The sequence below is a fragment of the Anabrus simplex genome, chromosome 1 (assembly GCF_040414725.1).
Source record: "Anabrus simplex isolate iqAnaSimp1 chromosome 1, ASM4041472v1, whole genome shotgun sequence".
NCBI classification, from domain to species: Eukaryota; Metazoa; Arthropoda; class Insecta; order Orthoptera; family Tettigoniidae; genus Anabrus; species Anabrus simplex.
In genome coordinates this window covers 650,399,414-650,417,739 of record NC_090265.1, presented here as the reverse complement: position 1 = coordinate 650,417,739, position 18,326 = coordinate 650,399,414, and the positions used below count along the sequence as shown (strand labels likewise).

The following is an 18,326-nucleotide window of genomic DNA, read 5'->3' as shown; positions in this document are numbered from 1 at the left end:
TGAGAATTGATTGTGGAATGAATTCTTGGTTCAGGTACTTACAGGGGTTAGACAAGGCTGTAATCTTTCACCTTTGTTGCTCGTAGTTTACATGGATCATCTGCTGAAATGTATAAAGTGGCAGAGGGTGAGTCAGTTAGGTGGATATGTAGTAAGTAGTCTGGCCTATGCTGACGACTTTGTCTTAATGGCAGATTGTGCCAAAAGCCTGCAGTCTAATATCTTGGAACTAGAAAATGGGTGCAATGAGTATGGGATGACAATTAGCCTCTCAAAGACTAAATTGATGTTAGTAGGTAAGAAATTCAACAGAATTGCATGTTAGATTGGTGATACAAAGCTGGAACAATTAGATAATTTTAAGTATTTAGGTTGTGTGTTCTCCCAGGATGGTAATATAGTAAGTGAGATTGAATCAAGGTGTAGTAAAGCTAATGCAGTGAGGTCACAGTTGCGATCAACAGTGTTCTCTAAGAAAGAAGTCATCTTCCGGATAAAACTATCTTTACATCAGTCTGTTTTCGGACCGACTTTGCGTTATGGGAGCGAAAGCTGGGTGGACTCAGGATAGCTTATTCATAAGTTAGAAGTAAAAGACATGAAAGTAGCAAGAATGATTGCTGGTACAAACATGTGGGAACAATGGCAGGAGGGTACTTGGAATGAGAAGATAAAGGCTAAGTTAGGATGAACTCAATGGATGAAACTGTACGCATAAACCTACTTCGGTGGTGGGGTCATGTGAGGCGAATGGAGGAGGGTAGGTTACCTGTTGGTAAGGTAGATGGTTAGACTCAGTTTCTGAGGTATAGAACCAAATGAGGCCACAGTACTAGTTACAATTAGAAGATTGTGGCGACGTTTAGTAAATTCACAGAGGCTTGCAGACTGAACGCTGAAAGGCATAACGGTCTATAATGATAATGTATGTATGTATGTAAAAATCAATGTGAAAGAAACAAAGGTATTAAAATTAGGACTATTAGACAGTACCATATGGCTCATAAAACAGGCATGACGGAGTTTTTAAAAAGTAACTATTATTGGTGGAAAACGATAAATAAAAATGTAAACAGACTCTGGGATGGGTTTAAAGCAATTGTTGAGGAATGTGAGAATTCTACCAGGATGGCACTTAGTAAGGTAGATGTCTGTGTTGTGATGGTATTGTTATCTAGGTGGTGATAGAGCATGGATGTGAAAACTGAACATTGTGTAAACATAAAATTCTGTGAGAAGTTAGGAAAAACAAGCACAGAAATCTGGAACCCTATCTAGGTCCACACGTAGCCTATTCATTACACATTCCATGTTGTCGTTTGTGTTATGTATGGTTGTCTGCATCACTGCTCATCCTCAACTAACTCCCTGAAATTCATAAAATTTGTGTGCCACTGAAATATTCAAGCTCATGTTAATGACAGCTCATCATAAACTTACTGGATAAGGGTCGAGACTGTGGTTGTCTTGCTTAACTTCATATAGAATTTTATGTTTACACATAGCAGGTTTTCATATCCATACTATCACCACCCAGAGAGCAGTATTGTTGCAGCGCAGACACCTGCATTACAGTACTTAGCACAGAGCTAACACCTGGTGGAATTAAACAGAAGCACAACCAAGAATCAGCTAAACGTTACTGGGTATCATACCACCAAACATCATAGTATCCCTAGTTTATTAAAATCAAAGCCTCAATCTCAAAAATTTTAAGACAAATGTTGTATATTACTTAAATGAATTCTTTCATTTTACTCATCTAAAATAAAAAAATACAATTTTTCTTAGGAATACTGATCTTTATTTTCAATATAATTTGAAGGTTGGTCAACATGTACATAAATTCTTACTAACAATAAAAAGGACATGTTCATCCATAAAATATAAAAAGGAAACTATATGTGCACAAGATAGTGTCTACAAAAAGTGGAATAAATTGGTAACATTTTTAGAGATGAATCAAAGCATGAGGTGAATGCTAGAAAGTAAAGAAAGTATGATTTTTAAAAAATTCAACATATCACATGTCTTATAAATCTTCATCACAGAGGTAAAACTGTATATAAGTTTGTATTTATATAACTCTGGGATGCAGCATTATAATTCTTCGTATGAAGTCCCGTGTTCCTTTGATTTATGGCCCTGTTATACTTTTAATTCCAGTTTTCCTGTATTTGCATTCTCACACCTTGCTGGTATACAGCCATCTCCTATATATCATCAGATTGATGTGAGATGAAGTAGAATTATTTTTTCCTGTAAGATCATGAAATATACGAATTACAAGATACATTGAAGAGTCTGCTTTATACACCATATATCAAAGTAGGATTAAAGACAATGGCATGTCAGTTTGGGAAGAAACAGAAAATGGGGAAGAAGACAAAAAATTCACAGTTCAAGCCCTTTAGGCAAGCAACTCAGTGTTGAAAACATCCTAGGCATATGAGCTACGAGTTTTAGGTAAATAAAATATAATGAAGTATGAAAATATATTCTTTATTTATTCCTAAAAATTACAATCCTTTTCTTAATCACCATTATCCGGTCAACAGTAATACAAAAAAATTACAAGGGTAGTTCAGCTTTCTCCTCTTTAATCCTGGTTCTTCTACATCTGTTTTTTCTCATCTCTCAATGAGCTCATTTCTGGCAATGCTGAGGTGGATTTCCTTCTTCTACCAATTTTTCAAAAAATATAAAGATGCCTGAAGGTACTGAACCAGGAACCCATTACAGAAAGAATTATGTAAATAAGTTAATTAGGCTAGGATTTGAATAAAAAAGAAGACAAGTAAAAAAAGAAGAGATTTTAGGCTGATTTTTTGGAACTGCATTTAGGCCAGATTTGATTTTCAAAATTTATCTGTTTTGTTATGATAGAGCTATTCAAGACTCACAGTTTGATACCTTTCATGGCCTTTTAGCCCTTCAACTTTCAGCACAATTGAGGAAATTGCTTAATTTTATGTTTTTCGTAGTATGGGGACCCTTGCTTTGTATGCTAAGAAATGTTTTCAACATTAATACAAAGAAAAAAAATTAATACAAGGATAGTTCGGCTTTCTCCTCTTCAATCCTGGTTTTTCTACATCTATTTTTTCTCATCCCTCAATGAGCTCATTTCTGACAATGCTGAGGACAAAGGTAGTTATATACAGCAAAGTGAAAGAAATGAAGATAAAGACGAATACAGGAGGTAAATGAAATATACAGAACAAACATGGAATGAGGAAAGGACCTCAGTAAGACAATGTAAGTAATGGAAAGGAACAAACAAGTGACAAAGTAAGTCATATATATAATATAAACACCCTGTTATGTGCTCCTTGTTTGTTCTTTTCCATTACTTATATGCATCAAAAGTATCTGTCATATTAGTGTATAAACCTACACATTGGATATTTTACTTTATTAAAACACCCCCACTAATATTGTCATCACTGCTCTCAGTACTACCATTTTCTTTTAAAGCAGGATGCCATTCAGCTTTCCTTCAGTTTTCTCAAGCTCAAAGAGTTACATAAACAGCTGCAGAGTTACAGTTTACATAATTAATAATATTACTGGTGGTGGTGGTAGTCAGCTATTTGGGGAAGGGAAAGGAGATTGCAGGCTAAGGGCTCTATTCAGCAGGGTGCAAAATCGCAGGGGGGAAGGGAGGGTTCCCCCCCACCGATGATTTTATCTCAAAGGTCCCCCCCTCCCACTAAAATTGCCCAGGGGGGGGGGGATTCACTCATTATAAAATGAGGAAAATGTAACACATATATTACTGAAATCAATGTATTTTACTGTGCATATTTTCATAAAAACAACAATAATACAGATAAGATAGAAATAATAGGACGACTGCCAGACCCTGAGCAATAAGAAAACACAGCAGTGGCAACTCCGCACACGCAGCCTATTTTTCATGTTTCATTGTGGCAAGTCCATCTGAAACCCAGAAATAATTTTCCATTGAACATCATTCTTTTTATAACAACAGAATTCAAACAAAAACATTTTAAATTTACATTTTTAAGGTGTAGGGGGTAATTTACTTACAAGGGAAGTATATACCCCTATATACTGTTTGAAATAAACACTAGTAGTTAAGCCCTACGATCCTTCTCTCCCCCACCATTTCTTTTCCGATTTTGCACCCTGCTATTCAGGATCAGAATTCAGGACAGGTGTCTGGCAGAAGTCACTGCAGGTAGAACAACAGAGGGAAGATGAGAAACAGGAAACTGTTGCTGAGAAGTGTGGAAGTAGGAGGAAGGAAAAAGGTAAGAAAGGGAAATGTAGAGTACAGGATAGGAAATGACAGGTAGAACAGGGTCATGAGAGGGAGAAAAGGGAGGAGGAAGTAGTTTCTGCAGCTGTCAGGAAAGATAGGGTTGACCAGGAGGGGAGGGGATCAAGTGAGGTGGGTAGGGTTGAGGATCTGGTCATGGGGGATTCCATTGTTAGACATGTGGAGAAAGTGTGTGGAGGAAAGGGAACCAGGGTAGAGTGTTATCCAGGAATTACGTTGAGGCAGATGTTGAGGAAAGTAGAAAAGAAAGAGGAGAGAAAGGAGAAGGTGGTAGTGTTTCACATTGGTAACAACAACGTAAGGCAACCGGATATAAGTACCAACATAGTTGGGGATGTGTGGGATCTGGTAAATGCAGCAAGGGTGAAGTTTAAGGAAGCGGAGATTGTTATCAGTGGAATACTGTGTAGGAGGTGTACTGACTGGAAGTACACTGGGGATTTAAAGGAGACTATGGAGTGGGAATGTGGGAAGCTGGGAGTGAGATTTCTAGATCCTAATGGGTGGTTAGGAGATAGGGATCTGCGCTCAGATGTCATTCACTTATACCGCAGTGGACATCAAGTAGAGATGACATAAAAATGTTAGTGATGAACTGTACAAGTATTGTAAAGAAAGGAATAGAATTAATTTAATAGATAAATACATACCAGATATTGTAATAGAAGATGAATCATGGCTGAGAAATGATATAATGGATGTAGGTAATGCGAATGACAGGAAGCATGACCAACAAACAGCAAATAAGTTAATATGGGAAAATGAAGTAATAGATGGTATCACGAAGCTGTTTTTGTCATAGTTAAAAATAAATGTGATAGAAAGGAAGGTCTTAAAAGTAGGACTATTAGGCAGTACCATATGGCTGATAAAACAGGCATGAGGGAGTTTTCAAAAAGTAATTATGATCGGTGCAAAATGGTAAATAAAAGTGTAAACATAATCTGGGCTGGGTTTGAAGCAATTGTTGAGGAATGTGAAAACAGATTTGTACCTTTAGAGGTGGTAAATAATGGTATAAAGACCCACCATATTATAAACGAGAGGTAAAGAGACTAAGAAGGAGGTGCATCTAGTCAGCTAAGGATAAATTGATGGCAAGCATAATTGGCAGCCATACAAATTTAAGTGAAAAATGGAAGGGTATGTATAGGTACTTTAAGGCAGAAACAGGTTCCAAGAAGGATATTCCAGGAATCATTAATGAACAAGGGGAATGTGTATGTGAGGATCTTCAAAAGGCAGAAGTATTCAGTCGGCAATATGTAATGGTTGTTGGTTATAGGGATACTGTCCAGTTAGAGAAGGTGACTAATACTAAAGAAGTATTAAAATTTACCTATGATAAAAACAACATTTAAAATAAGTTACAAAAGTTGAAAACTAGAAAAGCAGCTGGTAATTGATAAGATTTCAGGGGATATACTAAAGACAATCGGTTGGGCTATGTTACCATATCTGAAGTACTTATTTGATTATTGTTTGCATGAAGGAGCTATACCAAATGAATGGAGAGTTGCTATAGTAGCCCCTGTGTATAAAAGAAAGGGTGATAGACATAAAGCTAAAAATTACAGGCCAGTCAGTTTGACATGCATTGCATGTAAATTTTGGGAAAACATTAGACATGTTTGCAAAATTAATAACTGGTTCGATAGAAGGCATATATCATTGTTAGTATTAAGAAATCACTCGACAATTCCTATACTGTTGGCATATTTCAAAATATGTAATTGTACAATCTATGGAAGCTAAATGAATGAATGAATGAATGAATGAATGAATGAATGAATGAATGAATGAATGAATGAATGAATGGATGTTCACAATCTTGTAACTTATTTATTACTCTACACAGAATATGGAAGCTGAATGAATGAATGAATGTTCACTGTCTTGTAACTTATTTATTACTCTACACAGAATAACATCATCCACAAAAAGCCTTATCCCTGATTCCACTTCTTTACTCATATAATTTATATATGTAAGAAAACATGAATGTCCAATAATACTGCCTTGAGGAATTATCCTCTTAATTATTACAGGGTCAGCTAAAGCTTTGCCTGCTCTAATTCTCTGAGATCAATTTTCAAGAAATATAGCCACCCATTTAGTCACTCTTTTGTCTAGTTCTACTGCACTCATTTTTGCCAGTAGTCTCCCATGATCCACCCTATCAAATGCCTTAGACAGCTCAATCACAATACAATCCATTTGACCTCCTGAATCTGAGATATCTGCTATATCTTGCTGGAATCCTACAAGTTGAGCTTCAGTGGAATAACCTTTCCTAAACCCGAACTGCCTTGCTCAGATCAGGACCTCCCAAATGTTCAAAATCTCACACCTGCAAACCGAGGTGCAGAGGTTCTGTGCACCGTGCATCGGTCCGACTGAGCTCGGTTTGGACCAGCACAGCAGTTTGTCTCAGGCTGGCTCGGCTAAGCTCGGCTCAACTCTGGTTGGATGGTGGAGCGCTGTAGAACGAGTGAGGAAGGAGGAGACAGGCGGAGCGAGTGAGAAGGTGTAGGAAAAGAGAGAGACAGCGCTATTGCTCAAAATCGAGGAGTTGGGGTCTGCACTCTGGTCAACCTAGCGAAGTCATCTTTTGCACCTTGCAATGCACCAATGCATACACCTGAGAGGCCCTGGCCTAGATTAATGAGGTTTTATTGTACTTCCTATGAACTGAAAAACATTACTTTTATTTTCATTCTGAATAATATTGCAGAAATTTTTTGTTCCATAAAAAGCTACACACTCCTTAAATATGGATAATACTTACTCCACCTTTTCTGCCACCTGTTCCAGAGTCGACAGAATTATCTTGGTACTTTCTTCCATTTCCTTCTCATTGATTATGAGAGGAGGGGTGAAGCGGATGATGTGACCATGTGTTGCCTTGGACAGTAAACCTCTGTCTTTCAGCATCATGCATACATCCCAGCCGGAAATATGAGCTGTAAGGATATTGGACACATCATCTCAAAAATGACACTGTGAATATTCTTATTTATTAATCTGCATGAAATTACAGTTGACCAAAACAATTCAGTATTTATAAATTAATAGCCTACAGTAGTCATGAACAAAGGAAATTAAGTATGCAGGTCATTTCATAAGTTATGACAAGTGTGTTATATTTTCCAAACATGTGGCAGCATGGTAAGTCCAGTATATGATGTGCTACCCAGAATTTCTGAGAATTTGTTCCTAAATGCAGCTTCAGCGTGTTCAACACTCCCTGCATTACCAACAACTTAACACTAGCAAGAATAGGTACCAACATAGTTGGTGGGGTGTGCTATCTGGTTATGGCAGCATGGGAATTTTAAGGTGGTGGTGATTATTGTTCTAAGAGGAAGTACAACTAGGGAACCATCCTCAAGATTATTGTTAGTGGGATACTGAATGGAGGATGACTGGGGATTTAAATGAGACTATGAGTCGGTGTAAAACTGAGAGTGGAATTTGTAAAAACTATTGAATGGGTAAGAGATAGCAATCTGCACTCAGATGATCTTCACTTGAACCGCAAAGGTACGTATACTACAATTTATGAATCTCATGTTTTTTGTTCCATATTGACATTATATGTCACACAAACATTCCTTGAAAGGAAACAATTGAGGTTCCATCTTATTCAATACATTTCAAATCTTTGAACTTTTAAATCTTTATAATCAAGTACAAACTTTGGTATATGTTTTGGAATAATTTTTAGCCTTCTTCAGCAGTGAAAATTATCTATCTATCTACTGTACCTATATATATAAGAGTTTTGTCTGTACATTGCTCAGAATTAAAAGAGAATGGTATTTCTGCATCGGCCATGTCTACAGTAAGAAAGAAACGCAATTTTTTATTCTCTGTTGTCTGTGTATGTACACACATCATGAGAAAACAACTGAACAGAATGTAATATAAATTGGTATGTAAAGTCTGGGAATAAGGCACCATCTAGGTTATAAATAATTGTATTTACACTGGGTGAAGTGGTGGCTTAGGGGATGGTGTAAAATTGATTTCTCAAATATCTATGTTGTTAGTGTTCCTGTTGGTAATCACTACATAACAAAAATAAGTAAATATAATTTTCGATCATTTTTGTCTGATAAAGGGGCTGCCTGGTCGAGGCAGTAAAGGCATGCTTGGTTCGCCCAGAAGGACGTGGGTTCGAATCCCCGTCAGGAAGTCGTAAAATTTAAGAAATGAGATTTCCACTTCCGGAGGTGCATATGGCCCTGAGGTTCACTCAACCTACACCAAAAATGAGTACCAGGTTAATTCCTGGGGGAAAAGGCGGCCGGGCGTAGAGCTAATCACCCTACCCCATCACGTGCCGAGGTTAACAATGGTGGAAGCCTTTACCTTCCACTCCTCCAAGGGCCTTCATGGCCTGTACGGAGGTGACTTTGCCTTTTTGTTTTTTTTGTCTGATAAAGTTTAACAGTACCATCTATGATAACAGAGATAGTCATGAATTTAGACTTTTCCTTATCAACACCAAGTTACAAGAAAGTGGCCAAACAAAACTGAATGAAAATCGATACATAAAGTTGTAAAATAAGGTACTACAGTCTAGACTAAAATTTAATTCGGGAGATAGTGGGTTCGAACTCCACTGTCGGCATCCCGTAAGATGGTTTTCCATGGTTTCCCCATTTTAACACCAAGAAAATGCTGGGGCTGTGCCTTACTTAAGGCCACGGGTGCTTCCTTCCCACTCCTAGCCCTTTTCTGCCCCATCGTCGCCATAAGACCTATCTGTATCGGTGCGACGTAAAGCAATTTGCAAAAAAAAAAAAAAAAAAAATTAATTCTCAAATATCTATGTTATTAGTGGCCATATCTATAAATACTACATTAAAATAGTTATATATAATACAGTTTCTGATTATTTATGTTTTATACGGTTTTACCGCACCGCTACGATAGCAGAGATATTCATAATTTGTTGCTTAATCTGGCAACGCCAAGCATTGTTACCATAGAAATATTATTCTATTGTGTTAACTGGTGATGGTAATGGTTTATATCGCGATTGTCTTAAGGTGAAAACTGCATGGTCATCAGCCCATATGGACAAGGAAAACTGTTAAGATGACAATCAAAATGAGAAACACTCGTGAAGGAACATAATGAAATGAGAAAGAAGGACTCCTTTTACATTGGATATCCTAATATCACAGAGCTGGAAGAAGGTCTACAACATCAAATGTCCATAAAATTGATCAACAATAACATTACATTGACTATTGTTTGTTGTGATGTGCTTTGTTCTCCTGTGCTCCGACCCATCTTCAGTAGATGGCATTATTGCTGCATGACCAGTAGAACAGCCTGTTTGAATAATGGTGGGAAGTAGCCGGGAGTTAGCAAACTTTTCTTTTTAGCATGCCATTCCTCTGATTACTACTGATATGTGACACTGGTTCATTATAATATTCCAGATATTTGATTCCTGTTATGAGATGCTGATAGGAATGGGTAGGGTGCACGCTTGACATTGTCTGTGGCGGGGTCATTCCAGATCTGGGACTTGCCACAGTTAGAATGCCAGCATAGTACTGTTTGTAAAAAGGAAGAAAGTGTGCTGTTTTTCATTTGATCGAGCATTTCTTATGATAACATTGCTTTTAAATACAATGTTCCAGTCGGTTAATATTGTACTCTGACAAGAATACTTTTTTTTTTTTGCTAGTTGCTTTACGTCGCACCGACACAGATAGGTCTTATGGCGATGATGGGAGAGGAAAGGCCTAGGAGTTGGAAGGAAGCAGCCATGGCCTTAATTAAGGTACAGCCCCAGCATTTGCCTGGTGTGAAAATGGGAAACCACGGAAAACCATCTTCAGGGCTGCCGACAGTGGGGCTTGAACCCACGATCTCCCGGATGCAAGCGACAAGAATACTGACGCGATTCTAATGACCTATATCGAATTCAGTTTAATGCTTGTCTGTTACAGCATTACAGACTATAAACTTCATAATGTTTTCGTATTGTCACTGTACAGCTTATGAAAGAGTTCACAGAAGTCCCACCTTACAATGTAAATATCAATTAATTATATGTTCTTTCAATACCTTAACTTTTAACAAACTGGCTTGAGCATGATTTCACACAACGTCCCACACAGTACAAGTCAAGATTTTCTACAAATTCAAAACATGGTATTATAACGTCCAAATCAACATGATCTATTTTAAGAACAACCAAATTTTGTGCCTTATTTTACAGTCACCGCAGTTATATAATTTCACCTATTTCTTGTTATGTGATACCTTTATCTTTTAGTTTTAAATGGTATTTAAGCTATAGCTCATGATGTCCACAATACAAGGATGAAACATGTACAAGTTGATTTTAATTAAACTGATATTTGTATTGTAAGGTGCGACTTCTGTAAACTATTTTATAAGTGTTACAGCATCACGAGAAAAACGGATGTATGGATTTAAATGGAACTTGGTATTTGATTTAGAATAAGATTGAATATGCTCTTAGCTATAAATTGTTCAAAGATTTCAGCAAGATGGTGTGCATCAGAACGGGCTTAACATATAAAACTTGATGTTGGATTCACACGAAAATAGCTCATGGCAAGTTTTTATTGTGTACCTTTTACCAATACAGCCAAAAATAAGGGAAATATCAGAGGCAGTCGAGTCCAAGAGCTAGTAACTAACTCTATAGACTGTAAAGAGTGTTGCTATGGAGATCGTTCCAGCAACATTTTAAAGCTTTGCACATTTATCTGTCGGTAGTTTTATAAATATTAACCCGATATATGGCTTTCATTTATACAGGAAGGAACAGACCAAATCAAGATCGGCAATAATGCAAAAGAATATGATAGTGCAAAGGACCACAGAGAGCAAGGAAGCGAGTAAGTCACAACAAGCTGCTGACTGGTAGAAGCATGCCTGTCTGCTGATGATCACTGTCATTCCACTTCATCAAGATTTTTAATTTGTTTTTGTGTTATGTAATAATTTGTTCTGCTACTGAAGATGGCCTTGAGAATGTAGACATGTATAGACTTTGTTCCATCTAATAGATGAGTTGATTTGTATTGATAAGAGGGATTTTATAAATACTTTTATTTGTAAAGTGATGACTGTCAATACGGAATGAGATTTATAACTTGCAATGCTGATGTCTCTCAAAAACTGGGAGAACAGTATGAGGGGTGCGCAAACATGTAATCATGCACATGCTAAGTGATTGTCCCATCAGTTATGGGTACTACAGCTAGTTAGACATATGATTCATGAAAAATATAAGTTAGTTGGAATAATAAACAAGTTAAAAAATAGATAAAAACTGAAAAATCTCTGAAATGATTGTCACATTAAAAACTAATAAAATAACTATACCTTTAAAAGGAATGGTATATATTCATAGCTGAAGGTCAAACAGAGAAAATCACCAAAATACTATTTTAATTTGTTTTTGTTTAGGTAACCTACATAAAGTAGACGATTGACCAAGAGGAACAAATATTATGTGTGTTTACACGTACATAAGATCGAAACAAATTTTGAACTGAGCAAAAACGCTCAAAACAAACCAAGTTTCTATTTAAGTATGTATTCCTTTTCCTTTGAAACTTCTTTTTGATGTTCTTTTATTATGTTCAATCTCAGGCCTATCTCAGGTCATCATCCAACAGTAGTTGGTGAGCACTCTTGTCCCATCTTTCTTGACAACTGCACTCCATATCTTTGATGTCTTGGTGGAACCTTTCACCCTATTCTTCGCTGACTGCTCCTAAATTTTCATGGAAAAAGTCCACATGTGAGTAAAGGAAATGTATTTTGACACTCATGAAGCAACCCAACGCTGGAAATTTTTTCAGCATATTCGTTACAATTGCTTTATAGTCAGGATCCTCGTAATTACCCAGAAATTTACTGATGACATCTTTGAAGGCAATCCAAGCTTCTTTTTCCTTTGTTGTCATGCTATTCTCAAATTCTTTATCCTTCATAAGCTTGTGGATATCAGAACCAACAAAGATTCCCTCTTTTAACTTGGCTTCGGATAAACCTGGAAATTTGTTGCACAGATATTTGAAACAATTACCATCTTTTGGAATAGCCTTAACAAATTGTTTCATTACAGCTAATTTGATATGCAAAGCAGGTAACAAGACTTTTTCTGGCTCAACTAAGCTTTTTCGATCACATTCTTGGTGCCTAGTTCAAGATTTTGTCTTTTTGGCCATTCTTTTTTAATCCAATCTTGAGTCTTATCATGGCTGTCCCATTCACAAATGAAGCATGGGTACTTTGTGTATCCACCTTGTTGACTAAGGAGCATGCAGATTACTTTCAAATCACTGCAGATGGTCCAACCGTGGTTGGAATATTTGGTTTTGTTGAAGATGAGAGCCAGGTTTTCATAGCGTTCTTCTAAATGTACCGAGCGTCCAACTGGTACAGATACATACTGGCTTCCGTTATGAAGGAGGACATTTTTCGGGCTCCTTTTCGAAGAATCTACTAAGAGCCTCCATTCATCTTTATTGTAGGTGATATTAAATTTGCTCATCAATCCGGGAACATTAGAAAAATAGACCAATTTCTCCTCTTCCTTAAAATACTTAACAAATTCCTTTTCTTGATTTCTGTACCAATAAAAAGATGTTATTTGGCCAATATTTCTTTTCTTTCAATCTGGAGCCCAGCAATTCAGGTGCCTCTTTCAAAAGGCACATATCTCTAGTCAAATCATTAAGTTCAACCTGAGAGAAGGGCTGGGAGGAATTGCCTTCAGAGAGCTTATATTCGGTATAGGAGCCTCTTCAGGATGTCTGAAGTCTCTGAAGTCTGAAGACTCTGAAGAGATGACTGGCAATTCAGTTGGAGGCAAAGGCAATGGCACATCAGCTCCATGAGAATGAAATGTTATCAGGATAAGAGGTTAGCCTTTGATTTATACCCATGGACATGGCAGGAACAAAAGTAACAATAATCGGAGTGGATTTTTGGCTCCATCAATGTTATAGGAATTCCGAATCATAAAGCAGTCTTCTTTCTTTTGAGCTTCAAGCATAGATCATTGAGACACTGCACACAAACTTTATGAGGATCCCATGATCTCCAAGTTTCATGCCGAAATACGCAAGATAACTGATGTAGTCTGTAATGCTCCTCATGCAACTTTTAGTAATACTATATTCGCGCATATATAACAAAAGTCATCTGGCACATTTTCACAACGTCTCGAACCTGGAAGCCATGTTTCATGAAATGCACATAGAAAAGCAACCGTTAAAATTGTTTCTGTGAAGAAGTTTCCACTTGTCACTGTATCAGCGCATGCACGACAGTACTTGGTGAGCATTCCTGTGAGGTCATCTGGCACATTTTTACACTATCTCGAACTGGAAGCCGTATTCCATGAAAGGCACAGAGAAAAGCAACTGTCAAATAAAATTGTTTCTCTGAAGAAGTTTCCACCTACCGCTGTATCAGCGCACGCACGTCCGACTCGTTGGCTGAATGGTCAGCATACTGGCCTTCGGTTCAGAAGGCCCTGGGTTCGATTCCCGGCCGGGTCAGGGATTTTAACCTTCATTGGTTAATTTTAATGGCCCAGAGGCTGGGTGTTAGTGCTGTCCCCAACATCCCTGCAACTCACACACCACACATAACACTATCCTCCACCACAATAACTTGCAGTTACCTACACATGGCAGATGCCGCCCACCCTCATCGGAGGGTCTGCCTTACAAGGGCTGTGCTCAGCTAGAAATAGCCACACAAAATTATTATTATAGCGCACGCACGACACTACTTGACGAACGTTCCTATGAAGTCAGCGAACTGAGATATTCTGAGATAAGAATTCACGCAACACTATTGGTAGAGAGAGATTGCAATGGGGAGGAAGGGATGGTGACGAGAAGGTGTCACAGAGGGGTAATCAGTAGGTTTCACCACAGTAAATTGATGGTCAGGTGGGGAGGGAAGAAATTCAACGCTGAAAACAAATTATGGTAAATGTTCATAAAAATTCAAGTACAATTGAATTTTTCAAGAAAACATGATGTGATAGCACTTTTTCATTACTGTTTTTGAAATCAGCACCAAAATATACATAAAATTCAGATATCACTTCCCTTGTATTTTTGTCATCGCAGGCCTTGTGTTATTGAATAACTGATGGGCAGGTTTGACTGAAATCCAATAAAGAAGCATACAACAAGATGGAACCAATAACAACAACAATTAGAAAGAAAAGATTGCTACCAGGCGAGTTGGCCGTGCAGTTAGGGTCGCACAGCTGTGAGCTTGCATCCGGGAGATAGCAGGTTCGAACCCCACTGTCGGCAGCTTCCTTCCCATTCCTAAGCCTTTCCTATCCCATCGTCGCCAAAAGACCTCTATGTCGGTGCGACGTAAAGCGAGTAGCAAAAAAAAAAAGAAGATTGCTGTTTTATGGGCACGTCTTCTGTATGAATAATGACCAGGTCACAAAAAGTCTGGAATTTTCTAAAACCAAAGACATGTAAGTTGAGATGGTTCCAAGAGTGTGAGAAAGATCTGAAAGAGGTGGGATGGGCATTATGGAGGATAAAGTCAATAACAGGGTTAGTTCCAGAAGGATGGTGAAAAGTTATGAGGGTTTTATGGTGGAGACAGAACCCAAAATACGGAGAGGTCCTTTACCAGAGGAGCGGAAGAAAGTGCTAATTGATGGGCTCAAGAGATACTGGCAGAATATCAAAGCCTGCAGGTGAACAAGACACAGACACTGAAAATGAGATTGGTTGTTAACATGCAGTCCTTAGAGACTCAATTTGAAATTATAACTTGTTAAGTATTGAAAGGTGGAAAATCATTCCATTTAAAGGAATAAATATTGAATAATTGATGGGCAGGTAAAGAAGTATACAGCAAGATGGAACCAATAACAACAACAATTAGAAAGAGAAGATGGCCTTCACCTAAACCGCAGTGGTACATATAAGTTAGGAAATTTGTTTAGAAGGGTTATAGGGAAGTACATTCAAGGAAACGGGGTGGTCTAGGAAGCGGTGATAACAGTACAGGGATCTGGGAGTCAAGAAAGGATGACATAAAAATGTTAGTGCTAAACTGTAGAACTATTGTAAAGAAAGGAATAGAATTAAGTAATTGAATAGATATACTCGTATACTTACCAGATATTGTAAACAGAGTTGAATCATGACTGAGAAATTATATAACGGATGCAGAAATTTTCTCACGCAACTGGAGTGTGTAACGTAGAGATAGGATAGGAATGGTAGGAGGGGGAGTACTCATTCTGGTGAAAGAAGAATTTGCAAGCTACAAAAATGTTAAAGATGATAACCATGAAGTTCTACTTGAAATTTTTTCAAAAAAATAATACTAAAGACAGGCAGCAAAGTGAGTCTTGAAGTGTCTTTGGAGAAAACAAAATTCTTCACCAACATCAAAGAAGTTAGCAGATAGATACTGCTCGGCGGCGGCGGCAGTTACTCGTTTCCAAGTTTACAGATTTCCTGGCTAATAGCTCACTTCAATTCACAATAGTTTGTGTTTAAACTTCTGTTGACTACTAGAATGGGGAAAAATCAAGAGGACTGAGAAATTTAAGTATCTCAGCAAATGGATTGAACCCAACTTATCATTGCATCATTATCCATGAGAGTCAACAAGTTTGAACTGGCTTATCGACTGACAAAGAACACTTATAACAAAGAAATACCTGTCACGTAGCCTGGAACTGAAGCACTACACGTCTGTCATACGACCAGAAACTCTGTATGTCATGGACTGTCTTTCATTGAACCAAAGAGGTTTGTTGGAAAGTGGACATCAGAGAGAGGAGAATTCTCAGGAAGATTTTAGGTGCAGCAAAGGAAGATGAAGAATTCCTTAGATGGCACAGTTCTGAGCTCTTCAAACATAAAGAGAGAGGCTCGCTGATTGTGCTAGGAAAAGGAGAGTAGCTTTCTATGGGCATATAGTAAGACTGCCTCCCAAAAGACTGACCAATCACCAAGATTCGTACCACTTGGCTGACAGAAATTGAGAAGGATTTGAAGAACTGGGAATATCAGATCTTCAAGATAGATGGTCTGTATGACATACTCTGAAAGAAGTCCATGTATTTCAGGAAAAACCCCAGAAGAAAGGTATCTCCTGGACAGATGAAAGAAAGGAGTTACACCAGCAGAAAATGCAAGAATACCGGGCGAAGATCAAAGTCCAACAGTTGAACAAGCATGGTCCAAAGTAAGCCCATTCAAACTAAGAAGAAGAGTAAGAAGAAGTAGAAGAAGAAGAAGAAGAAGAAGAAGAAGAAGAAGAAGAAGAAGAAGAAGAAGAAGAAGAAGAAGAAGAAGAAGAAGAAGAAGAAGAAGAAGAAGAAGAAGAAGAATACACATTCTAATAATTATTCAAATCTGTGTACGGGCTACAATTATGAGTAGAGGCACCTATTTGTGGTGAAAATTTTTGACTAATTTTGTCATTTAAAATATGTCATTTCAGTATACTGTATTTTTTGCTATTTTTATTTTATTTCATCAATCATTTCACTAAATTCTTATTTCCACTTTACAGCAATAAAGGGTAAACCAATAGGTAGTTGATAGCATATTTGCAGTGAAACATATTTTATATTTATACATGTGTAACAAACATGAGTCATTCTTCTGCTGAAAATCCATATTACATAATTTGAAGCAAGGATACTTGGAAAAAATTATCTTGCCACTTTAACAAGTAGAGCCTAGCTTATGTACATAATTTACACATTAGTCTGAAAAAGACATAGATAATATGAGTTTGATATTACTGGGAGTCAGATCAGATATTACAATATGTTGAAAATGACCTCTCACTATCAACACCACTGACTGGGATCTATAAAGCCTTCACTGTAGCTTCCATGTTCTGATTTCAAGGATGGCAGTCATGTAAATATCTTTATTTGCTCTACATGAACTACCAAACAGATCGCTAAACACTAGCTGAAACTTCTCATACGATGGGAATTTGCTTCATTAGATGAGAGCATTCATCATTTCTTAAATTACCTTTCATTATGCATCTTTAATCAAACACTGCTTCCACAATTTTTAAAAGGTTTTTTTTAAGGTTTCATGTTTTGAGCCGATTTTGTAAAATTTTGCAAAAAAATTGCAATTTTGTGCTTTGCAAAAAACAGGTGCCTCTAATTATGAGCCCTTAGTTACGCTGCATTTCTGTGAAAACAGCACATCAATAGCACCTTTCATTTCAGAAATATTTGGAGTGAAATTTTAGGTGATTCAGCCTGCATAAGAAAACATAAAAGTCTAATAATACTAAATATACATACAAGTAGATGGGAAATAGGGTTCTGGGACATTTTGCCCACTCTGATCACTTATGTATTTCACCCAAGTAATAGTAGTATGTCATGTTTTGTTCTTCTTCATCTGGTGCTGTATCATTAATGCTGAACTACTGTCAGAAGTTCCACTCTCAGGATAATTTTCTCCAGCCATGTCTACATCTCTTTTCTGATCAGTTGCATCAGGCTGTATTTATTACTTTGAAAGATGTTACTACTTTCCTGCATTTTGTGAGGGTTAGGACTTGAATGATGTCCTGGCAAGACAGAGTACATTCTCATTGGTGCAGTGGTCTGTAATTTTCCTTAAGAAATAAAATTTGAAATCTCCTTCCATAAAGCAACTTACACTTGAGGACAACTGAGTTGAAGAGTCCCTTGCCACGAACAGTTTCCACTATTTCTTTTGGAGCGCAGGATAGTTGTTCTCGAAACATTTCTCCCATCACTTTTGAATTCTCAATCACATTCTCTTCTGACATGACCTGGAGGGTTCTCACGGCTATTTTGCAGCCCAAGGGATTGCCACCAAATGTTGAACCATGTGTCCCAGGCTCAATGACTAACATCACATCATCATCAGCCAACACAGCTGACACCTGAAATGGAGAAACACTAGATTATTTTAAACATTGCTGGTAAATTCAAGTGGTTTTA

At 37.5% G+C, this 18,326-nt stretch overlaps 1 protein-coding gene across 6 annotated transcripts in view; it reads right to left on the bottom strand.

Moving 5' to 3' along the window:
• Window positions 1-1,792: 1,792 nt before the first annotated feature.
• The window catches only part of LOC136857275 (ornithine aminotransferase, mitochondrial), a 181,669-nt gene continuing 165,135 nt past the window's right edge, over window positions 1,793-18,326 (bottom strand). For 4 of the 6 annotated variants that reach the window (XM_067135802.2, XM_067135799.2, XM_067135800.2 and 1 more), the window contains exons 6-8: window positions 18,019-18,268; window positions 7,095-7,269; window positions 3,796-3,942 (exon numbers count right to left, since the gene is read on the bottom strand). In XM_067135802.2, coding sequence (XP_066991903.2) covers window positions 3,918-3,942; window positions 7,095-7,269; window positions 18,019-18,268 — 450 coding nt within the window. In that variant the 3' untranslated portion in view covers window positions 3,796-3,917. Of the gene's footprint in view, window positions 2,260-3,794; window positions 3,943-7,094; window positions 7,270-18,018; window positions 18,269-18,326 lie in introns of those variants that run through there. The other 2 variants (XM_067135798.2, XM_067135797.2) reach the window with 2 other exon arrangements.